Consider the following 25,260-nt stretch of genomic DNA (forward strand, 5'->3'; position numbering starts at 1 on the left):
TGTCCTTTGGGCAGGAGTACAGCATATTCCTGATGTTTTCTATCACTGCATTATGTCACGAGGCACCTGATTCTCGTTTTGATTATTTGGCTAAGGCAGCATCTGCCTCTTTTCCCCACTGTATAAAAATACTGGTTCTTCCTTTGGTGGTAAGAAATGGCTGTGGGGAGACATTTTGAGACTATATAAAGATCCTGTTTCTCTTTAAGCTTCTGTTGGTTTCCTTGTGGTTTTCATTTGCATTTCTCATCTGTGAAGTGAGATTGAACATGGCTCTTGTGTTTATAAGCTGTCTCTCTTTACCTTCACTGTGAGCCTTCACTGTACACAGCTCTTCCTTTTTAATCCGTTCCTGTGATTGGAGAGGCCACCACTCTCGATATCTGAACTTAACTGCTTGCTAAGCAAGGGAGAGCTGGGCTGCAGCACACAGGCCCTCTACGTGTTGTCGAGCATCATGGGGCTCGGGGATCAGTGACTTTCAGATGCAGGGATGTTGAGGGATCGCTTGGCCTTTGGTTTTGGAAGGTAGACAGTGGGGTGAGGGTGCTGCAGCCTGTCTGACTTCCAGAAGTGTGGTTACTGGTGTGAGGTCGCCATTGGTCCATTAGGAAAGGTTTTGTTTTGTTTCTAGTCAATATTCTGTGGAACCATTAAGAAGGGTTTAAACTGGCCGGGCGCGGTGGCTCAAGCCTGTAATCCCAGCACTTTGGGAGGCCGAGGCGGGCGGATCACGAGGTCAGGAGATCGAGACCATCCTGGCTAACACAGTGAAACCCCGTCTCTACTAAAAAATACAAAAAAAAACCTAGCTGGGCGAGGCGGCGGGCCCCTGCAGTCCAGCTACTCGGGAGGCTGAGGCAGGAGAATGGCGTAAACCCGGGAGGCAGAGCTTGCAGTGAGCTGAGATCCAGCCACTGCACTCCAGCCTGGGCGACAGAGCAAGACTCTGTCTCAAAAAAAAAAAAAAAAAAAGAAGGATTTAAACTTTAAATCCAAGGCGGGTGGATCACCTGAAGTCAAATCCCAGCACTTTGGGAGGCCAAGACAGGTGGATTGCTTGAGGTCAGGAGTTTGAGACCAACCTGTCCAACATGGTGAAATCCTATCACCCCATCTTTACTAAAATGCAACAATTAGCTGGGCATGGTGGCAGGCACCAGTAATCCCAGCTAGTGGGGAGACTGAGGCAGAATTGCTTGAACCCGGGAGACGGAGGCTGCAGTGAGCCGAGATTGCGTCACTGCACTCCAGCCTGAGCGACAGAGCCAGACTCTGTCTCAAAAAAAAAAAAACTTTTCGGCCGGGCGCGGTGGCTCAAGCCTGTAATCCCAGCACTTTGGGAGGCCGAGACGGGCGGATCATGAGGTCAGGAGATCGAGACCATCCTGGCTAATACGGTGAAACCCCGTCTCTACTAAAAAATACAAAAAACTAGCCGGGCGAGGTGGCGGGCGCCTGTAGTCCCAGCTACTCGGGAGGCTGAGGCAGGAGAATGGCGTGAACCCGAGAGGAGGAGCTTGCAGTGAGCTGAGATCCGGCCACTGCACTCCAGCCTGGGTGACAGAGCAAGACTCCGTCTCAAAAAAAAAAACAAAAACTTTTCCATTAAATTTGTGTATACTTTGTGACATTTCTTCAAATCACATGATTTTTAAAATTAAAATGGGTTTTTATGGTTTTAAGTAAAACTACATGTTTAAAAACTGATTATTGGCCAGGCGCGGTAGCTCAAGCCTGTAATCCCAGCACTTTGGGAGGCCGAGACGGGCGGATCACGAGGTCAGGAGATCAAGACCATCCTGGCTAACACGGTGAAACCCCGTCTCTACTAAAAAATACAAAAAACTAGCCGGGCGAGGTAGCTGGCGCCTGTAGTCCCAGCTACTCGGGAGGCTGAGGCAGGAGAATGGCGTGAACCCGGGAGGCGGAGCTTGCATTGAGCTGAGATCCGGCCACTGCACTCCAGCCTGGGCGACAGAGCGAGACTCCGTCTCAAAAAAAAATAAATAAAATAAAAAAAATAAAAATAAAAAAATAAAAACTGATTATTAAGCTGGGTGTGGTGACACATGCCTGTTGTCCCAGCTACTCTGGAGGCTGAGGTGGGAGGATCACTTGAGCCTGGGAGACAGAAGTTGCAGTGAGCCGAGATCACGCCACTGCATTCCAGCCTGGGTGACAAAGTGAGACCCTGTCTCAAAAAAATAAAAATAAATAAAAGGGCCCCACGAAATCCAGGCTGGGGGTAACTGATGAACTGATTATCTATTTAAGATTTACAAATCTCGAAACTCTAAGATAGAGTTTCTGGCATCTAGTCAAATACTGTTTGAAATACTATATACTCTCAAAGTTTTAATAACAAATTAAAATGGTAAAATTTATATTGAAAGTTCAGTCTCCTCAGATTCTTAAAGACTTCTTTGTGAATGATATAAGCAGGATTTAAGGATAGCATCTCCACCTAATGAGATGTAACACTTGCTTAGTTTTAAAATGTCCAGATCAATTATTGTTATTTCTCGAGGCATGGGCTTGGGTCTGCAGCATGTTGGGCGCACAGCATCATGGGAAGGGGAAAGGCACAGGCTGCCTTAGAGCTGGGGTTTCAGAGTGAGACAGATTTGGCATAGAGTCCAGGGACTCCACTTAAAGTCTGCGGGCAATTGTTACCTATTTGTCTGAGCCTTTTGTTTCCTCATGGGCATAATGATTTAATAGGCCATTAGGAGGGCTAAAGGAGATAATGGGCCAGGTGCAGTGGCTCACGCCTGGAGTCCCAGCACTTGGGAGGCCAAGGCGGGTGGATCACCTGAAGTCAAGAGTTCAAGACCAGTCTGGCCAGCATGGTGAAACTCTGTCTCTACTAAAAATACAAAAATTTAGCCTGGCGTGGTGGCGGGCACATGTATTCCCAGCTACTCAGGAGGCTGAGCCAGGAGAACGACTTGAACCCTGGAGGCAGAGGTTGCAGTGAACCGAGAATGTGCCACTGCACTCCAGCCTGGGTGACACAGCGAGACTCCATCCCCCCCCCCAAAAAAAAGATAATGCAAGAAAGAGACATAGTCTGGTACCTGGCACATACGTCCTCAGCTAGTGATTACTGTAATGAAGAGGTTGGAAGAATCTGATCACCTTTTACCTCTACATACTTAACAGATCAAATTCTTCATGCTAATTATTTTAACTACTGGATTAGTTAATTGTTTTTGAATGTTCCCCTTTTATTAGGAAAAAGTGCCCAATAAGTTAAGTTGGTGGTTTTTACTTTAAAAAACAATTGGCCGGGCGCGGTGGCTCACGCCTGTAATCCCAGCACTTTGGGAGGCCGAGGCGGGCGGATCACAAGGTCAGGACATCGAGACCACGGTGAAACCCCATCTCTACTAAAAATACAAAAAATCAGCCGGGCGCGGTGGCGGGCGCCTGTAGTCCCAGCTACTCGGGAGGCTGAGGCAGGAGAATGGCGTGAACCCAGGAGGCGGAGCTTGCAGTGAGCTGAGATCGCGCCACTGCACTCCAGCCTGGGCTGAGCGAGACTCCGTCTCAAAAAAAAAAAAAAAAAAACAATTAAAGAATAATTTCTGACCCACTTATTGTAAATTGAAATGTATTGTAAATTGAAAACGTACCAAAACCTCGTAAGCATCTGCTTTTTTTTTAGCTTTGTAAGATAAATATCAGGGAACATCTATCTTTGAATTGTGACCAATACGTTGTCCTGAGTGTAATGATTAAAAGGGAAGGATCTGGAGTCACACTACCTGCTGAAGTCTCTGCTCTATCCCTGATTAGCCGTGTGAACTTGGGCAACCTGTCTGTGCCTCAGTTTCCTCATCTCTCCAGCACGAGGGAGAGAGTGGTAGCTCCCTCCTCGAGTTGTCGTGAGGATTATTTATTGCTGCAGTTAAGGTGCTTCGGGCAGGGCTGAGCACCAGGTAAGCATCAGCACATTGGCCAGCATTATACTTTGCCTTCTCGACTAGTGATAGAAGTTATTTTAATTTAAACCAAATCCATTCTGTACTACTGATTCTTTTTCCCCTTTACGTTTTTTTTAAACCAAATAAACAATAGCTTTCTGTCTTCCACAAAACATTGTGTCATATTTGGCCGGGCGCGGTGGCTCACGCCTGTAATCCCAGCACTTTGGGAAGCCGAGGCGGGCGGATCACAAGGTCAGGAGATCGAGACCACGGTGAAACCCCGTTTCTACTAAAAATACAAAAAATTAGCCGGGCGCGGTGGCGGGCGCCTGTAGTCCCAGCTACTCAGGAGGCTGAGGCAGGAGAATGGCGTGAACCCGGGAGGCGGAGCTTGCAGTGAGCCGAGATTGCGCCACTGCACTCCAGCCTGGGCGACAGAGCGAGACTCTGTCTCAAAAAAAAAAAAAAAAAAAAAAAAAAAAAAAAAAAAACAACATTGTGTCATATTTGTATCACACATGTATGATGATCTTATGTTTATGTAAAGCTATAAACCTCACCTGAATCAATGTACTGACTACACTGTATTGAAATCATAGATTTTTAAACTAACTTGCTTTTTATCTTTTCTTTCCTTTTCTAAAGTGATGTTCCTCCATCTTATGTTCAAACGAAATTTTCTAGGCTGAAAGCTATCTATGTTCCATTTTGGCAGAAAAAGACTTTTCCAGGTTAGTATTGTTAATATTTATATGGCTAAGAACATGGCGTTTGGTGCCACGTGCTGGTAATGAAAGTCACCTCGGCAAGTGACTGGACTTAGAGCCTCAGCTTCGTCAGCTGCAAAATGGTGGAAACAGGCAGGTGTAATCCCTACGTGGCAGGACTTTCCGAAGTCCTAAATGAGGCCATGAACGTGTAAGGTGTGGTCATCCCGGTGCTTGACACTTAGTGACCACTCTGTAAATAGCTGAGTCCTGCTGGTGTTACCATCTCACACACACACACTCATGTGCACACAGCACATGCACACGACATGCCTGTGCACCACACCACATGCATGCACTCACACACACCACATGCACGTACACACATACACATGCACATACACACAGAAGCATACACGCGTTCCAGAAAGAATGAAAGACACCCAGTTCCTTCTTTGTAGCCATTTGTGGATGTTTTAGATATGTAAGTCCCAAACTCGGATCATCAGAGCCATGTGAGAAACTTGTTAAAAACACAAATTCCTGGCCAGATGCAGTGGCTTATGTCTGTAATCCCAACACTTTTTGAGAGGCCAAGGTAGGAGGATCGCCTAAGACGAGGAATTCAAGACCATCCTGGGCAACCTAGAGAGACCCTCCCTCCCCCCCACACACACCCCTATCTCTACAAAAAATACAAAAATTATCCGGGAATGGTGGTGCATGTCTGTGTTCCCAGTTACTTGGGAGGCTGAGAGGGGGGGATTGCTTGAGCCTGGGAGTTCCAGGCTGCAGTGATCGCACCGCTGCACTCCAGCTGGGGTGACACAGCCAGACCCTATCTCAAAAAAAAAAAAAAAAAAGATACAAATTTCTGGGCCTCATTTCAGATCTACCAATTCCTAGTCTCTAGACCGAGTCCAGAGCCTGGATTTTCACTAACAAACTTGCAGGCCTGTGCTCTCTCTCAGTGTCTGTGCAGCACTGGTGTTTCTCCTGGACCCACCATTTGGATGATATCGTATCCTGGGCTGTGATGAAATGCGTCTTTGCGTTCAGCAGACATCACTACCTGGGTTTGAATCCTTATGAACTCCATGACCCTGGGCAAGTCTCTTAATGTCTTTATGCCTTGGTTTCCTCAGTTGAAAAACAAGTTAAAAATAGTGCCTAACTCATAGGATTTTTGCAAGGATTAAAGAAGTGAATGTGAGTAAACCAACTGGAACCAGACCTTACACACAGCAATAACAGGAGCAGTTCATAGTCATTACCAGTCTCCTGCATGCCTCAACCGTGATAAGAGGCCTTGTCCAGGCCGCGCGCGGTGGCTCAAGCCTGTAATCCCAGCACTTTGGGAGGCCGAGACGGGTGGATCACGAGGTCAGGAGATCGAGACCATCCTGGCTAACACGGTGAAACCCCGTCTCTACTAAAAAATACAAAAAACTAGCCAGGCGAGGCGGCGGGCGCCTATAGTCCCAGCTACTCGGGAGGCTGAGGCAGGAGAATGGCGTGAACCCGGGAGGCGGAGCTTGCAGTGAGCTGAGATCCGGCCACTGCACTCCAGCCTGGGCGACAGAGCAAGACTCCGTCTCAAAAAAAAAAAAAAAAAAAAAAGAGGCCTTGTACAGACAGATAATTGCACAATTAAATTTCTTTTCTGTAGAGATCATCGACTACCTTTATGAGACGACTCTACCTTTCCTTAAAGAAAAGTTAGAAAAGATGTTGCAGAAAAAAGGCACTGAAATCCAGACTCCTGCAGCACCCAAGCAAGTTTTCCCGTTTCGAGACATCTTTTATTATGAAGACGATAGTGAAGGAGAGGACATAGAAAAAGAAAGTGAAGGCCAGGCGCCGTGGCTCACGCCTGTAATTCCAGCACTTTGGGAGGCTGACGCCAGTGGGTCATCTGAGATCAGGAGTTCGAGACCAGCCTGACCAACATGATGAAGACCTGTCACTACTAAAAATGCAAAAATTAGCCAGGTGTGGTGGTACTCACCTGTAATTTCAACTTGGGAGGCTGAGGCAGGAGAATCAGTTGAACCCAGGAGGCGGAGGTTGCAGTGAGCCAAAGTCGCACCACCACATGAGAGAGAGATTACTATTTCTTGTCCCTTTTTATCAGTTTGATTATATTTATATATATATGTGTCAGTAAATCTGTTTTCAGTATTGATGTTTAATAAAGAATGTACAATGGCCAGAGTTCTACTCTTTCCTCTGGAGCATTAAAATGTATTGCCATTCATATTAAAGTGTATTTGAATGTGAAAAGAAAGAGGAGCATATGGATTGATTTAATAAATAATTACAACTAATGGTTTTATTAAAGGACAAAAGTTTCACAAATCCCTCTAATTGTAGCAGAGAATAGGGTCACATTCTATGAACATTTCATTACGTGAGTTCAGCTAGATGGGTACTGAATGAAAAGGAGAAAGTTAACAATTTCAGAAAAGCATGTGCCCTTCTGCTGTGTTTCCAGTTGTTTAGATGTCTGCTCTCCATGTACATATGTATCACATTCGCGTTAGGTGGATGTTGTGAATCCCATTCCCTCAAACAGGTCTCTTTCCCTTGTACCTATCATAGTGTACATAGCTCATCTTCCTGAGTTTGATTCTAGTGTTCAAAGATAAGTATTTTTCATACAGGATGTCCTGTCAAAGCAAGTCACTGAACTTACCTGGTATTTAACTGAAAACAAACAAAAAATAGCAATCTCTTCCATTGCTTGTAGAAAAACTGGCTTAGGCCAGGCACAGTGGCTCACGTCTGTAATCCCAGCACTTTGGGAGGCCAAGGCAGGAGTATCACTTGAGCCCAGGAGTTCGAGACCAGCCTGGCAACATAGTGAGAACTTGTCTCTATAAAAAGGAAGGAAGGGGCCAGGCACGGTGGCTCACGCCTATAATCCCAGCACTTTGGGAGGCCGAGGTGGGCAGATCACAAGATCAGGAGATCGAGACCATCCTGGCTAACACAGTGAAACCCCATCTCTGTTATATTTATTGAAAGGTGCTGGCCGGGCGCGGTGGCTCAAGCCTGTAATCCCAGCACTTTGGGAGGCCGAGGCGGGTGGATCACGAGGTCAGGAGATCGAGACTATCCTGGCTAACATGGTGAAACCCCGTCTCTACTAAAAATACAAAAAACTAGCCGGGCGTGGTGGCGGGCGCCTGTAGTCTCAGCTACTTGGGAGGCTGAGGCGGGAGAATGGCGTGAACCCGGGAGGCGGAGCTTGCAGTGAGCCGAGATCATGCCACTGCACTCCAGCCTGGGAGACACAGCGAGACTCCGTCTCAAAAAAAAAAAAAAAAAAAAAGAAAGGTGCTAGCCAGGTGCGGTAGTGCAGCCTATGGTCTTAGCTACTCAGAAGGCTGAGGTGGGAGGATCACTTGAGCTCAGGAGTTTGAGGCTGCAGTGAGCTATGATGGCACCATGTACTCCAGCCTGGGGGACAGTGACAGACCAGACGCTTAAAAGAAAAGAAAAAAAAAAAAAAAATGTGGGCCGGGCGCGGTGGCTCAAGCCTGTAATCCCAGCACTTTGGGAGGCCGAGACGGGCGGATCACGAGGTCAGGAGATCGAGACCATCCTGGCTAACACGGTGAAACCCCGTCTCTACTAAAAAAATACAAAAAACTAGCCGGGCGAGGTGGCGGGCGCCTGTAGTCCCAGCTACTCGGGAGGCTGAGGCAGGAGAATGGCGTGAACCCGGGAGGCGGAGCTTGCAGTGAGCTGAGATCCGGCCACTGCACTCCAGCCTGGGCGACAGAGCGAGACTCCGCGTCAAAAAAAAACAACAAAAAAAGTGTCAGGCAGTCAGGCATAACTCCTGTAGGATATTCAAAGATAATTTCAATGGTGGGCTATTCCATCAATCAGGAAAGCAAAACCACCCTAGATATTTCAAATGGAGAAGAACTTAATATAAATTTTATGTTCCTTTTGGAGGGCAATTTGGTAAGATACATCAAAGCCTGAAGAGGCCAGGCACAATGGCTCACACCTGTAATCCTAGCACTTTACGAGGCCAAGGCGGGCAGATCACCTGAGGTCAGGAGTTAGAGACCAGCCTGGCCAACATGATAAAACTCCATCTCTACCAAAAAAAAATGCAAAGAAAATTAGCTGGGCGTGGTGGTGTCTGCCTGTAATCCTAGCTACTTGGAGGCTGAGGCAAGAGAATCACTTGAACCTAGGAGGTGGAGGTTGCAGCGAGCTGAGATCACGCCACTACACTCCAGCCTGGGTGACAGAGTAAGACCCTGTCTCAAAAAAAAAAAAGTAATAGAGGCTGGGCATGGTGGCCCACGCCTGTAATCCCAGCACTTTGGGAGGCCGAGGCAGGAGGATCAGGAGGTCAGAGGTCAGGAGTTTGAGACCAGCCTGACCAACACGGTGAAACCCCATCTCTACTAAAAATATAAAAATTAGCTGGGTGTGGTGGTGCGCGCCTGTAATCCCAGCTACTCCGGAGGCTGAGGCAGGAGAATCACTTGAACCCGGGAGGCAGAGGTTGCAGTGAGCCGAGATCCCGCGACTGCACTCCAGCCTGGGCGGCAGAGACTCTATCTCAAAAAAAACAAGCATTGACAGTGCAGCTTTGGGGCCTGCTTTCTTAGAGGTTACACAGTCGAGCGCTTCCGGAACACCATTTCCTGTTTATTTCCTGAAATACATGCGCAGGCATTCTTCAGCCTACCTCCGTGCCATCAGCTCGCTCCCAGTTTATCCAGGTTGTCACATGGTCCATTATACAATCGCTGCTTCCTGAACACCCTCCATCCCGGCATTCTGTCCCCCTGTGGCATGTCCCTGTTTAAGACACCAGACCTGGGTGAACCCTTCCCTTTGCCTGTTACCTGCACCTGAAGAGCTGAATATTCCCAGAAGAAAATTACAGCTGAGCTGTGCAGATTTCACTGTAATGATGATAAAGCTCAAACGGACACAATGTTACCAAAGGATCCTACTTTGAATCTCTAGTAGGCTTGCTTTGCTTTTCCCCACATCAGATCATGTCCACAGTCAGCCCTCTCACACTCCCTTACTGCCTTATGTATATAATCCACTTAGGAAAGTGAAGCCATAAGACATAAGCTCCTTCCTCCCTCCACCAAGCCAACAAACCTACCTCCAGCCACACTTAAGCCGATGCCTACACCTAAGCCCCTGCAGCCCATCCCCTGCTTTTTTTTTTTTTTTTTTTTTAAAGAGACAGGGTCTCACTGTGTTGCCCAGGCTGGAGTTCACAATCACAACTCATTGCAACTTCGACCTCCCAGCCTCAAGCAATCCTCCCACCTCAGCCTCCCATGTAGCTGGGACCACAGCAGGCATGTGCTACCACACCAGCTAATTTTTATTTTTTATTTTTGTGTAGAAACACGGTCTCTGTATGTTGCCCATGCTGGTCTTAAATTCCTGGGCTCAAGTGATCCTCCCACCTCTGCCTCCCAAAGTGTTGAGATTACAGGGTGTGAGCGCCTGGCTACCCCCAGCATTTTCTGAGATTTTGATATTTTGTTGATTCTTCTCCTAAATTGTCAGCCTTCTGTTCTGGACCATTAACACCATACAAACAGGCTCTAGTATAACTCATCTTAATTTAACGTGTGTGTGTGTGTGTGTGTGTATGTATTTATGTATGGACTCAATTAGTTTCTGCTACGCTCCTCCCCCTGCATTCAACATTGAAAAGTTAGTGTTCCTCAGAGCTCAATTTTGGGCTTCTTCACATTCTCTCCATGACTTGAAATAACGTGTATATGCTAATCCCTCCTCCCGAGTGTGTAGTTACAGGTCAGATTCTCCCTGGAACACCAGGATAAAAAAAATTCATCTGCCTACTCACTGTCTCCATGCAGGGATCTTACACCTGAAATCTATTATCATATTACAAATAACATTCTTTCTTTTTTTTTGAGATAGAGTTTTGCTCTTGTTGCCCAGGCTGGAGTGCAATGACGCGATCTTGGCTCACCGCAACTCCCGCCTCCCAGGTTCAAGCGTTTCTCCTGCCTCAGCCTCCCGAGTAGCTGGGATTACAGGCATGTGCCACCACGCCTGGCTAATTTTTTATTTTTAGTAGAGATGGGGTTTCTTCATCTTGGTCAGGCTGGTCTCGAACTCCCGACCTCAGGTGATCCGCCCACCTCGGCCTCCCAAAGTGCTGGGATTACAAGTGTGAGCCACCTCATCCAGCACAAACAACTTTCTAATTGCTGACACCCATCTCAAAATCTGTCACTTGTCCCCCAGGCTTCCTCATCTCTGCCAATGGTATTGTTACTGGGCATCCTGTGTTGGAATGGATTCTGTCATGCGCGTCCGTGTGAAAAGACCACCAAACAGGCTTTGTGTGAGCAACGTAGCTGTTTATTTCACCTGGGTGCAGGCGGGCTGAGTCCGAAAAGAGAGTCAGCGAAGGGAGATAAGGCTGGGGTCATTTTATAGGATTTCGGTAGGTAAAGGAAAATTACGGTCAAAGGGGGTTTGTTCTCTGGCAGGCAGGAGTGGGGGTCACAAGGTACTCAGTGGGGGAGCTTTTTGAGCCGGGATGAGCCAGGAAAAGGAATTTTACAAGATAATATCATCGCTTAAGGCAAGGACCGGCCATTTTCACTTTTTTTGTGGTGGAATGTCATCGGTTAAGGCGAGGCAGGGCATTTGCACTTCTTTTGTGATTCTTCAGTTACTTCAGGCCATCTGGGCGTATCCGTGCAAGTCACAGGGGATGCGACGGCTTGGCTTGGGCTCAGAGGCCTGACAGATTCTTTAACCAAGAACAACAGAGCTGGAGCTCTGGACCCGCAATCTCAGTTCTTGCGATAGCAAGCAAAGAATTGCAAACTAGGCGGGGCGCGGTGGCTCACATCTGTAATCCCAGCATTTTGGGAGGCTGAGGCAGGTGGATCACGAGGTCAGGAAATAGAGACCATCCTGGCGAACACGGTAAAACCCCGTCTGTACTAAAAACACAAAAAAATTAGCCGGGCATGGTGGCGGGCGCCTGTAGTCCCAGCTACTCTGAGGCTGAGGCAGGAGAATGGCATGAACCCAGGGGGCGGAGCTTGTAGTGAGCCGAGATTGTGCCACTGCACTCAAGCCTGGGCGACAGAGCGAGACTCCATCTCAAAAAAAAAAAAAGGCACACTAACACTGAAATGCAAGCTTAAAGCAAGGTTTACTGCAACCCAGTAAAACACTCTGAGGGAGAGCAGGCTGATTTCTGGGAAGTAAAATCAGCACCTCTTTACAAAACTCAAGGTGCTTTTACGGGGTTTGTGGGAGGAGTTGAAACTTAGGCTGTGTTTGATTGGCAGTTTATGGTTACATCCCTAAAATTAAACTGCGTGTGTTTTTACCCATAATTCATTAAGAAAAGCGCACTCAGAGGGGCAAAACCACATGTAAATTGTATTATAATGACTGTATAATGAGGATGGGCCATCATTATCTGTGCCCCAGTTTTTCTTCCTCCAGGATGTGCTGGCCCCAGATTTTACCACGAATTCCATCCATTAGGGTGGAGTTAGGACGGTCTGGGGCTGAACTTAGGTCAGCTAGGGCTGGTCTTAGTGACAGCCCTCCTGCTTTCTTCTCTCTCCCTCTCCCAGCTGCTAATGTCCATCTAACTACCTAACAGTATAGTCGTTCTGTTTGTTCAAGTCAGAAACCTAGAAGTCATTCTGTTTCCATCCTTTCTTCCAGGACCTCCACATCCAACCTGAGAGCAAACCCCACCCCACCACATTTGCCTCCAAGCCCACCTGCCCTCTAGCCACCTCCACTGCCACCTGCCGTGACCTCAGACTTCATTCTCTGAGTTACACTGATCTCCCTGCTTCCCCTACCAGCCCTTCTCCGATCTGTAGTCCCCACATCTGCAACAACTGATCCTGCACCACCCTGTTGAGAACCTTGAAATGGGGACGGGTGTGGTGGCTCATGCCTGTAATCCCAGCACTTTGGGAGGCCGAGGCAGGGGGATCACCTGAGGTCAGGAGTTCGAGACCAGCCTGGCCAACATGGTGAAACCCTGTTTCTCCTAAAAATACAAACGTTAGCCAGGCGTGGTGGTGGGCACCTGTTATCCCAGCTACTTGGGAGGCTGAGGCAGGAGAATTGCTTGAACCCAGGAGGCAGAGGTTGCCGTGAACCGTGATCACGCCATTGCACTCCAGCCTGGGTGACAGAGCGAGACTCTGTCAAAAAAGAAAGGAAATAAAGAGAGAGAGAGAGAAAGAGAGAGAGAGAGAGAAAGAAAGAAAGAAGGAAAGAAAGGAAGGAAGGAAGGAAGGAAGAAACAAAGAAGACGGAAGGAAGGAAGGAGAGAGAGAGAACGAAAGAACGAAAGAAAGAAAGAAAGAAAGAAAGAAAGAAAGAAAGAAAGAAAGAAAGAAAGAGAAAAAGAAAGAAAGAGAAAGAAAGAACCTTGAAATGGCTTCCCCCATGCTTTTGGATAATATTCAAACTCTATGTCATCGTGTCTACAGGGGTTCTACACAATCTGCTGTTGCTTGTCTCTTCAACCCTGTCTCAGGCTCTTATTCCTCTCACCCACTATACTCCAGGAAACTGCTGTTGAATGAATGAATGAATGAATGAATGAATGAATAGCACGAAACACCCCATGGCCTTTGTGGGTACCATTCCTTGGCTAGAACAATGCAACAAAAATTTGCAAGGTTGACTCCTCATTTAATTTTCTACTCAATGGAAAAGAGTGGAAGGCTCATTTTTGCAAGGCTGACTCCTCATTGAGGTTTCCACTCAAATGCGGTTTCCTCAGAGAGAAGACATTTTCTGATCTCCCCCTAGTGCCAAGCAGACCCCCATGAATTTACCTTACTCTGCTGTCATGTGTATAGCATTTATCTCTATCCTGCTTTTTGAATTACTTGTTTACTGCCCAGCTCCTGTCTCAGAATATAAGCTCCAAGGAAGCAGAAATGTATTTATTCCTACGTCCCCAGTACCTTGAATGGTGTCTGGGTTGAATGAATGAATGGAAGGAAGGGAATAGTGGCGGAAGGAGGAAGAGAGGAAGAAAAGAAGCCAGGCAGGAAGACAACAAACAATCACAATCATGTTGAATGCTACAGAGAATTATAGGCAGGGCTATCCTTGTGGGAAAGGGGAAGGGGTGGCTGGCAATTGGGAGGACGGAGAGCCAGGATTCCTGTCTATCTAAGCAACTTGAGACACCCCAAAGTCATTTTCTAGATACCATGCTGGTGGTCCAATCTCAGGCAATTCTGCAAAAGAAATAGCTCACTGGGCCGCTGAGTAAGTGGGCCACCACCCCACCTTCCTAGAACCAGAGCCAGCCACACAGCCCTGGAAGAAGCCCCTCAGTACAAGTTTCCCCAAGCTCCTGGGAGCATCTGGTCCACCCCACGTGTAGGGGGTAGGGGTAGAGATTTGGAGGTTGCCCCCAACAGGGAGAATTGGAGCTTAGGACCTCAAAGTCCTGCTCCAGGATCTTAGCCCTCTGCCCAAGGAAGGTACTGTGCCAGGCCAGTTCTCCCTGACAGTCACACAGACAGGCCTGCATAGCACCCCAGTTACACAGACAAATTTTCACAGCACTGTCTTAACATTGAGCTAATAATTAGACCCAGAGAAATCGATGCCCAACTCAGTGCTTACATGTGAGGGGGTTATATGGCTATGTGTGGTATCGCATTCAGCTAAGTCTATAGGTGACTAATTTTATTCAGAAATTAAACATACGTTCAGGAGAAGCTTTGCATAGGCTTCTCCCAAACCTGGAGCAAGTCAAGGTAATGGAGACAGCCTTACATTCCTTGTGCCAGGACCCATCTCAGGTCAATGAAATCTGGGGCGCGTTAAGGTAACAAAGCCAGCAGTGTGAACAGATTTATTGGAGAGTCTAAGGCAGCTCTCCGGACCAAACCGTAAAAGAGATAAGATAGAAATAATCACTTCAGTACCACAGTCCTTATTAATTAGAATTTAGGAGACAGGCTTCGATGATACTGGGGTCCTCATAGATTCACTGAACTTAAAGCATTTTTGGGCCGGGCGCGGTGGCTCAAGCCTGTAATCCCAGCACTTTGAGAGGCCGAGACGGGCGGATCACGAGGTCAGGAGATGGACACCATCCTGGCTAACCCGATGAAACCCTGTCTCTACTAAAAAAATACAAAAAACTAGCCGGGCGAGGTGGCGGGCGCCTGTAGTCCCAGCTACTCGGGAGGCTGAGGCAGGAGAATGGCGTGAACCGGGGAGGCGGAGCTTGCAGTGAGCTGAGATCCGGCCACTGCACTCCAGCCTGGGTGACAGAGCGAGACTCCGTCTCCAAAAAAAAAAAAAAGATCAAAAAAAAAGATCCAAAGCATTTTTGGCTTCTAACCGAGTTAGAACAAAATCAGTCACCTATAGACTTAGCCGAATGCGATACCACACATAGCCATATAACCCCCACACAGGTAAGCACTGAGAAAATTGTAACGCTTCGAGTCGGTCTGGTGAAACTATCTCCGACCTTCTCCCTATATCTGGTTACAGCCATAGACTTCCTTTCCTAGTTTATCTCTTCTTGTTACTAAGCCACGAGAACACACAGCCAGACCCGGCTTGGGCTTGGTCTGGGAACAGCACTGGCAGCCCCAACTTGTCCCAGGCAGCAGAGAGGGACTTCGAAAATGTTGAGAAGTCACTCCAAACGGCAACGGTCCCTGAGGGCTTGCCCAGGTCTGAAGGTGGGACTGAGAATACAGGCCTCCTTGGAAGGGCTTAACCCAGTTGGGAAGGAAAAGCCTCTCAGAACATCCTGTACTCACCCTTGTGTAACTTTCAGCACAATGGAAATTGCTCACCTAATGCCCGTCCCTCCCTTTGAATGTGAATGCCACTGACTGGTCATACCCACCCTCTAGTGAGGATTTATTCAATCTTTATTGAATATATGGCGGCATGCAGGGTGCTTTTTACCTTAAACTTTTATGTACTCAAAACTTTTTTCAACATCACTTTTTCCAAGACCTTTGTAGCTATTTTTTGTTTGTTTGTTTGAGATGGAGTCTCGCGCTGTTGCCCAGGCTGGAGTGTGGTGGTGCAATCTTAGCTCACTGCAACCTCTGCCTCTCAGGTTCAAGCGATTCTCCTGCCTCAACCTCCCAAGTAGCTGGGATTACAGGCACCCACCATGACGCCTGGCTAATTTTTGCATTTTTAGTAGTGACAGGTCTTCACCATGTTGGCCAGGCTGGTCTAGAACTCCTGACCTCAAGAGATCTGCCCACCTCAGCCTCCCAAATTGCTGGGATTACGGGCGGAAGCCACCGCGCCCAGTCCACTGTAGCTCTTTTTTTTGTTATACGGAGTCTCGTTGTGTTGCCCAGGCTGGAGTGCAGCGGCACAATCTCGGCTCACTGCAAGCTCCGCCTCCTGGGTTCACGCCATTCTCCTGCCTCAGCCTCCCGAGTAGCTGGGACTACAGGCGCCTGCCACCACGCCCGGCTAATTTTTTTTTGTATTTTTAGTAGAGATGGGGTTTCACTGTGTTAGCCAGGATGGCCTCGATCTCCTGACCTCATGCTCCGCCCGCCTTGGCCTCCCAAAATGCTGGGATTACAGAAGTGAGCCACCGCGCCCGGCCCACTGTAGCTGTTTTTAAGAGAAAAAAAGTATATTAAAATCATTCCAGTTTTTTTAAAAAAAAATGCACAGGGATTTGTTTTTGGCAGTTTAGCAGGGTAGGTATCCAGACTGCCCCGACCTCCCTCTGAACACCAGAAAGGTTGAATGAAGGTTTTATTCAATGTTATTAAATGCATCAATGAGCTGCTAAGAAAGTTGGTGAAAGTGGAAACCCATAAGGTAAGCCAAGCACCGTAGCTGGCCTTCAACTAGTTATTAAATAAAACAAATAGAACTAATAGTAACTGAAAAAAGGAAATAATAGACATATAAAACTCAGTGGAATGGATCAACAAAAAGTGGTATACAATAGGATACTATTCAGGCACAAAAAGGAATGAAGTACTGATCCATGCTACCGTGTGAAGGAACCTTGAAAATACCGTGCTCAGTGAAAGCCAGACACAAAGGGTCACATATTGCCTGATTCCATTTATATGAAATGGAATAGGTAATTACACAGACAGAAAGCAGATTGCTGGTTGCCAGGGCCTGAGAGAAGTGGGGAATAATTGCTGAATGGGTGTGGGATTTCATTTAAGGATAACGAAATGTTTTGGAACTATTTCAAGTGGTTGCACAACATTGTGAATGTATTACCATGGAATTGTTCACTTCAAAATGGTTAGTTCTATGTTCTGTGAATTTCCTTTCAACAACAACAAAAAAAAAAAAAAAAAAAAAGGAAAAAAAAAAAAGGAAGAAATAGCCACCAAAATTTTTTATAAAGAAAGAAAACCCATCAGTGCAATCCACCACGTTAATGAAGAAGAAAAATTATGAGAAACTAAAAAATAAATGACACTGATAACTTTTAAATCCATTCAATAGGAAGAGATGGCAGTTTCCTTAATCAGATAAAGGTATCTACAAAAACTGATAGTCAATGTTATTGTTATAGGCAGAAAATTGAAAAATTTCTCATTGAGATTAAGAAAAAGAGTAATACTCTGAGGTGAGAGGATCTCTTGAGCCAAGAGTTTTTTTTTTTTTTTGAGACGGAGTCTCGCTCTGTCGCCCAGGCTGGAGTGCAGTGGCCGGATCTCAGCTCACTACAAGCTCCGCCTCCCGGGTTCACGCCATTCTCCTGCCTCAGCCTCCCGAGTAGCTGGGACTACAGGTGCCCGCCACCTCCCCCAGCTAGTTTTTTGTATTTTTTAGTAGAGACGGGGTTTCACTGGGTTAGCCAGGATGGTCTCGATCTCATGACCTTGTGATCCGCCCGTCTCGGCCTCCCAAAGTGCCGGGATTACAGGCTTGAGCCACTGCGCCTGGCGGAGCCCAAGAGTTTGAGACCAGCCCAGGCAACTCAGTGAGACCCCATCTCTCAAAAAAAAAAAAAAAAAAAAAAAAAAAAAAAAAAAAAAGCAAGAGAGAGAGAATGATCAAGAAAAGGAAGCAAAAGCTACGCGGATTGGAAATGAGGATATAAAACTGCCGTAATTCACAGATGATTTGATTGAAAATACAGGAAATCTAAAAAAACTGTAGAAAATGTATGGGAATTATTAGGTCAAGTTGCTAGATACAAAAACAGAAAATAAACACTTTAAAGTAAATCTCTACTAAATTTCTATGCTGCCATAACAAATTATCACAAACTCAGTGGCTTAAAGCAACAGAAGTTTATTATCTTAGAGCTCTGAAGCTCAGAAGTTCTAGATAGCTCTCACAGAGCTAAAATCAAGATGTCAGCAGGGCTGCATTCTTTTCTGAAGACTCTAGGAGAGAATGTTCTCTGCTCATGGCGTGGTAGAATTCAGTTCCCTGTGACTGCAGGACTGTTTTCTTGCTCTGTGTGAACTGAAGGCTGTTCCCAGCTTCTAGAGGCCACTGCATTCCGTGGCTTGTGACTCCTTCTTCCAGCTTCAGAGCCAGCAAGGCCATCGAATCCTTCTCAGGTGGCACATGTTAGGACCATTCTTCTGCCTGTCTTTCACTTTTAAGAGCTCATGGAAGTAGATTGGGCTCACCTGGATACCCAGGCTAGTCTCCCTATCTTAAATATCCCTGATTAGCAACCTTCATTCCATCTACAACCCTTATTTTCTTTTGTGGTGAAATGTAACATATTCACAGATTCTGGGCATTAGGAAATAAGTATCTTTGGGGGCCATTCTTTTGCATCCCACAGTCACCATTTATAATAACCCAAAAGACCATCCAATTCCAAGCAATGAGGCCGGACACGGTGGCTCACGCCTGTAATCCCAGCACTTTGGGAGGCCAAGGCAGGTGGATCACCTGAGGTCAGGAGTTTGAGACCAGCCTGGCCAATGTGGCGAAACCCTGTCTCTACCAAAAAAAAAAAAAAATAGCCGGGGGTGGTGGCGGGCACCTGTAACCCAGCCACTTGGGAGGCTGAGGCAGGGGAATTGCTTGAACCTGGGAGGCAGAGTGCAGTGAGCTGAGATCGTGCCACTGCACTACCGCCTGGGTGACAGACTGAGACTCTATGTGCAAAAAAGAAAAAAAGAAACAACAACAACAAAAAACTATTCCAAGCAATGACCCTAATATAATTTGTGCAAGTACTCCATGCAAAAAAACATAAAATATTGACAATTTTTTTTTTTTTTTTTTTTTTTTTTGAGGCAGAGTTTTGCACTTGTTGCCCAGGCTAGAGTACAATGGCATGATCTTGGCTCACTGCAACCTCTGCCTCCCGGGTTCAACTGATTCTCCTGCCCCAGCCTCCCAAGTAGCTGGGATTACAGGCACCTGCCACCACACCTGGCTAATTTTGTATTTTCAGTAGAGACGGGGTTTCTCCATGTTGGTCAGGCTGGGCTCGAACCCCCAACCTCAGGTGATCTGCCTGCCCTGACCTCCCAAAATGCTGGGATTACAGGCATGAGCCACTGCGCCCAGCTGACAAATACTTTTAAACTGTGGCATCTCCTTAAGGTAGAATTTGAAGGCTCTTTTGCTGTGGAACTCTATCTGGATTTGGGCCGACCGCAGAATGAAGAAGAGCATTTTGTACACACACAATTGCGCTGCTGCATTAAACTTCAATAGCTTGCAAGAAGGCATTCACGTTAAGTGGAGAAATTGCAATTTTTTTTTTTTTTAAGAGATGGGGTTTCTTTTTTTTTTTTTTTTTTTTTTTTTTTTGAGACGTAGTATCGCTCTGTCGCCCAAGCTGGAGTGCAGTGGCCGGATCTCAGCTCACTGCAAGCTCCGCCTCCCGGGTTCATGCCATTCTCCTGCCTCAGCCTCCCGAGTAGCTGGGACTACAGGCGCCTGCCACCTCGCCCGGCTAGTTTTTTGTATTTTTTAGTAGAGACGGGGTTTCACCGTGTTAGCCAGGATGGTCTCGATCTCCTGACCTCATGATCCGCCCGTCTTGGCCTCCCAAAGTGCTGGGATTACAGGCTTGAGCCACCGCGCCCGGTCAAGATGGGGTTTCATTGTATTGCCCCGGTTGGTCTCAAACTCCTGGGTTCAAGTGATCCTCTTGCCTTGGCCTCCCAAAGTGCTGGGATTACAGATGTGAGCTACTGTGCCATGACTAAATTGCATACATTTAAAAGCCGTATTAGGCCAGGCACAGTGGCTCATGCCTGTAATCCTAGCACTTTGGGAGGCTGAGGTGCACGGATCATGAGGTCAGGAGATCAAGACCAGCCTGGCTAACATGGCGAAACCCCATCTCTACTAAAAATACAAAAAATTAGCCAGGTGTGGTGGCACATGCCTGTAGTCTCAGCTACTAGGGAGGCTGAGGCAGGAAAATCACTTGAACCTGGGAGGCGGAGGTTCCAGTGAGCCGAGATGGCACCACTGCACTCCAGCCTGGGTCACAGAACAAGACTCTGTCTCAAAAAAAGAAAAAAAGTTTAATTTGTATAAAATATCTTGCCACATTCAAAACCACCATTAAAATATACAATGTTGCGATTTTGCACTTAAAGGATATTTTTAGTGTGAAAATTATCCTGAAAATAATGTAAGACTTCAACGAAAATATGATTGTATTGTATTAAAGACTACTATATTGATTTGGCAAACTTTCGTGACTTGATAAACGTATTCCCTTCTTTGGATCTGTATTTCCAAAAGTCTTGGATTTATTATGCATAACTGTGGGCTGGTGAGGTTAATTTAAAAAGTAAAGCCATTACCTGAGTTTTGCTGCACTCTAAACTTACACAGAGGAACAGCTGTTCACATCTTTCAGCATTTCACATTTGCCTAACTTTAAAAGTTGCCATGTGTCAAAAGCATGCTACTGTAATTGCTAAAGCATGATACCTCAGGCTATTTGAAATAATTACTTTTTGAGGTAATTGTGACCACAAAGCATCAGTTTTACATGAGAGCTGTACATCATTTTAAATTACTCAAATGATGTCTTGGTTTGAGGCATAAATCGCAGATATTTAATGCTTTTAGTAACATAGTGTCACTGTGAGATGGAGCAGGCAGATAAAAAGAATTAAAGAAAAAAAAGAATTGATATAAATGAATGATTAAGTGAATCGCACTGCAGATTATATTTATGAGAAATCCTTCTTTTGGATGCCAGAGGGCACCTGCAATCTGAAAAACAATCCAGTAAATAATTGTTTCCTGTTTTGTAGCAGATAATTGTCAGTCACCAAATAGTATCTTTGATACTTGTCATTATTGCATACAGTATTTTTATGAAAAGCATTTTGCTCCTGCCTTTATTTTATTTTATTTATTTATTTTGAGACAGAGTCTCATTCTGTTGCCCAGGCTGGAGTGTAGTGGTGGAATCTTGGCTCACTGCAACCTCCGCTCCCTGAGTTAAAGCAATTCTCCTGCCTCAGTCTCCCTAGTAGCTGGGATTACAGGCATGCACCATCACGACCAGCTAGTTTTTGTATTTTCAGTAGAGACAGGGTTTCACATGTTGTCCAGGCTGGTCTCAAACTCCTGACCTCAAGTGATCCACCCGCCTTGGCCTCCCAGAGTTCTGGGATTACAGGCGTGAGCCACCGTGCCCAGCCTTTATTTTTATTATTTTTGGGGGGACAGAGTCTCTTTCTGTCACCCAGGTTGGAGTGCAGTGGCGCGATCTTGGCTCACTGCAACCTCTGCCTCCGGGGTTCAAGCGATTCTCCTGCCTCGGCCTCCCTAGTAGCTGCGATTACAGGCATGTGCCACCACGCCCGGCTAATTTTTGTATTTTTAGTAGAGAGGGGGTGGCACCATGTTGGCCAGGCTGGTCTCGAACTCCTGACCTCAGGTGATCCGCCCACCACAGCATCCCAAAGTACTGGGATTAGAGGCATGAGCCACCGTGCCCGGCCTCTGTTGCTTATTTTTTACTTTAGATTCACTCTCAAATTATTTTGTACAGTGAAGTCAAGAACCTAAACTGGCGCACCGAGATAACAATTTAAAGAGAGAGCAAAGCAAAGGTTTTGTATGCTATTAAAACTAAATCAGGCCGGGTGCAGTGGCTCACACCTGTAATCCCAGCACTTTGGGACGCCGAGGCGGGTGGATCATGAGGTCAGGAGATCGAGACCATCTGGCTAACACGGTGAAACCCCGTCTCTACTAAAAATACAAAAACAAAACAAAACAAAAATTAATCGGGCATGGTGTTGGGCACCTATAGGCCCAGCTACTCGGGAGGCTGAGGCAGAAGAATGGTGTGAACCCGCGAGGCAGAGCTTGCAGTGAGCCAAGATCTCGCCACTGCACTCCAGCCTGGGCGACAGAGCGAGACTCCGTCTCAAAAAAAAAAAAAAAAAAAAAAAAAAAAAAGATCCAATAAATGTGCTGTCTTCAAGAGACTCACTTTTGGCCAGGTGTGGTGGCTCACACCTGTTATCTTAGCACTTTGGGAGGCCAAGGTCGTCAGATCACCTGAGGTCAGGAGTTTGAGACCAGCCTGACCAACACGGAGAAACCCTGTCTCTACTAAAAATACAAAAATTAGCCAGGCATGGTGGCACATGCTTGCAATCCCAGCTAGTCAGGAGGCTGAGGCAGGAGAATCGCTTGAACTGGGGAAGCAAAGGTTGCAGTGAGCCGAGATTGCGCCATTGCACTCCAGCCTGGGCAAACAGAGTGAAACTCTGTCTCAAAAAAAAAAAAAAAAGACTCACTTTATATTTAAAGACACAAATAGTTAAAACATTCTTTGCAAATAGTAACCAAAACAGAGCAGGAGTAATTACACTAATGTCAGACAAATTAGCATAATTTGTAGCTTGTTACAAATTATTGTTACAAAAATTGTTACAAGGAACAAAGGATATGATATAATGATAAAAGTGTCAATCCATCAGAAGATATAACCATTATAAATATATATGTATATATAACCCATATATATATATACACACACACACACACACACGTGTGTGTACCTAACAGAGCCCCTCAAAAAATGAAGCAAAAACTGATAAAATTGAAAGGATAAATAGATGTACAATAATATTTGGAGACTTTAACACCCCATTTTCTTTTTTTTCACTTGTCTTTTCTTTCTTTCTCTTGTTTTTAAAGACAGGGTCTCGCTTTGTCACCCAAGCTGGAGTGCAGTGATGCAATCTCAGCTCACTGCAACCTCTGCTTCCCAGGTTCAAGCAATTCTACTGCCTCAGCCTCCTGAGTAGCCAGAATCACAGGCGTGAGTCACCACGCCTGTCTAATTTTTGTATGTTTAGTAGAGACAGGGTTACACCATGTTTGCCAGGCTGGTCGTGAACTCCGGACCTCAAGCGATCCACCTACCTCGGCCTCCCAAAGTGCTGGGATTACAGGTGTGAGCCACTGTGCCTGGCCCTAACACCCCATTTTCTTTTTTTTTCTTTTTGAGATGTTGTTATCATCTTGTTGCCCAGGCTGGAGTGCAATGGCATGGTCATGGCTCACTGCAACCTCCACCTCCTGGGTTCAAGTGATTCTCCTGCCTCAGCCTCTCGAGTAGCTGGGGACTACAGGTGCCTGCCATCACGCCCAGCTATTTTTATTTATTTATTTTTTTGAGATGCAGTCTAGCTCTGTCGCCCAGGCTGGAGTGCAGTAGTGTGATCTTGGCTCACTGCAACCTCCGCCTCCTGGGTTCAAACGATTCTCCTGCCTCAGCCTCCTAAGTAGCTGGGACTACAGGCACCCACCACCGCGCCCACTAATTTTTGTATTTTTAGTAGAGATGGGGTCTCACATGTTGGTCAAGCTGGTCTCGATCTCCTGACCTCGTGATCCGCCCGCCTCGGCCTCCCAAAGTGCTGGAATTATAGGTGTGAGGCATCACGCCCGGCCTAACACCCCATTTTCAATAATGGATGTAACACTCAGACATAAGATCATTAAAGAAACAGAGGAATTGGGCTGGGCACGGTGGCTCACGCCTTATTCTCAGCACTTTGGGAGGCTGAGGTGGGTGGATCACGAGGTCAGGAGATCGAGACCATCCTGGCTATCATGGTGAAACCCCGTCTCTACTAAAAAATACAAAAAATTAGCTGGGTGTGGTGGCAGGTGCCTGTAGTCCCTGCTGCTTGGGAGCCTGAGGCAGGAGAATGGCGTGAACCCGGGAGGAAGAGCTTGCAGTGAGCCGAGATTGTGCCACTGCACTCCAGCCTGGGAAACACCGCGAGACCCCATCTCAAAAAAAAAAAGAAACAGAGGAATTGAATGACACTATAAACCAACTAGACCTAACAGGAATATACATAACATTCCAACCACCAGCAGCAGAATACACACTCTTCTCGTGTGCACATGAAACATTGTCTAGAAAAGGTCGTACGTGGCCGGGCGCGGTGGCTCAAGCCTGTAATCCCAGCACTTTGGGAGGCCGAGGCGGGTGGATCACGAGGTCAGAAGATCGAGACCATCCTGGCTAACATGGTGAAACCCCGTCTCTACTAAAAATACAAAAAACTAGCCGGGCGAGGTGGCGGGCGCCTGTAGTCCCAGCTACTTGGAGGCTGAGGCGGGAGAATGGCGTAAACCCGGGAGGTGGAGCTTGCAGTGAGCAGAGATCGCGCCACTGCACTCCAGCGTGGGCGACACAGCGAGACTCCGTCTCAAAAAAAAAAAAAAAAAAAAAAAAAAAAGGTCGTACGTTAGGCCCCAAGCAATTTTCCATATATTTAAAAAGGTTGAAATCATGAAAAGTATATTCTAGAATGAAACTACAAAAAACAGAAGGAAGATAAAAAAATTCAAAAATATGTGGAAAATAAACAACATGCTCTAGAACAACCAAGGAGTCAAAGAAGAAATCAAAAAGGAAGCTAAACACTTTGGGCTGGGTGTGGTGTCTCACACCTGTCATCCCAGCACTTTGGTAAGCTGAGGTGGGAGAACTGCTTCAGCTCAGGAGTTTGAGCCCAGCTTGGGCACCAAAGCAAGACCTTGTCTCTACTAAAAAAAAAAAAAAAAAAATCAACCAGGCGTGGTGGCATTTGCCTGTATTTTTTTTATTTTTATTTTTTATTTTTTTTTTTGAGACGGAGTCTCGCTCTGTCGCCCAGGCTGGAGTGCAGTGGCCGGATCTCAGCTCACTGCAAGCTCCGCCTCCCGGGTTCACGCCATTCTCCTGCCTCAGCCTCCCAAGTAGCTGGGACTACAGGCGCCCGCCACCGCGCCCGGCTAGTTTTTTGTATTTTTTAGTAGAGACGGGGTTTCACCGTGTTAGCCAGGATGGTCTCGATCTCCTGACCTCGTGATCCGCCCGTCTCGGCCTCCCAAAGTGCTGGGATTACAGGCTTGAGCCACCGCGCCCGGCCGGCATTTGCCTGTAGTCCCAGCTATTTGGGAGGCTGAGGTAGGAGGATCACTTGAGCCCTGGATATCAAGGCTATAGTGAGCTGTGATCATGCCATCGCACTTCACCCAGGGCAACAGAGAACGATTCTATCTCAAAAATAAATAAATAGATAAAATAAAATACTTTGAGACAAATGAACACAAAAATACAACATACCAAAATCTACAGG

At 46.5% G+C, this 25,260-nt stretch overlaps 1 protein-coding gene across 6 annotated transcripts in view; it reads left to right on the forward strand.

The window, feature by feature from the left end:
- The window catches only part of TTF1 (transcription termination factor 1), a 34,173-nt gene extending 27,558 nt beyond the window's left edge, over positions 1 to 6,615 (forward strand). For 4 of the 6 annotated variants that reach the window (XR_013405343.1, XR_001439854.3, XM_077967337.1 and 1 more), the window contains 2 exons: positions 4,578 to 4,663; positions 6,309 to 6,615. Coding sequence is in view for 3 of the 6 variants with exons in the window: in XM_077967337.1 (XP_077823463.1) it covers positions 4,578 to 4,663; positions 6,309 to 6,583 (361 nt within the window). In the remaining 3 variants the exon portion in view is untranslated. Of the gene's footprint in view, positions 1 to 3,801; positions 3,945 to 4,577; positions 4,664 to 6,308 lie in introns of those variants that run through there. The other 2 variants (XR_013405342.1, XM_077967340.1) reach the window with 1 other exon arrangement.
- The last annotated feature ends 18,645 nt before the right edge of the window (positions 6,616 to 25,260 follow it).

Source organism: Macaca mulatta, chromosome 15 (assembly GCF_049350105.2).
Source record: "Macaca mulatta isolate MMU2019108-1 chromosome 15, T2T-MMU8v2.0, whole genome shotgun sequence".
Taxonomy (NCBI): Eukaryota; Metazoa; Chordata; class Mammalia; order Primates; family Cercopithecidae; genus Macaca; species Macaca mulatta.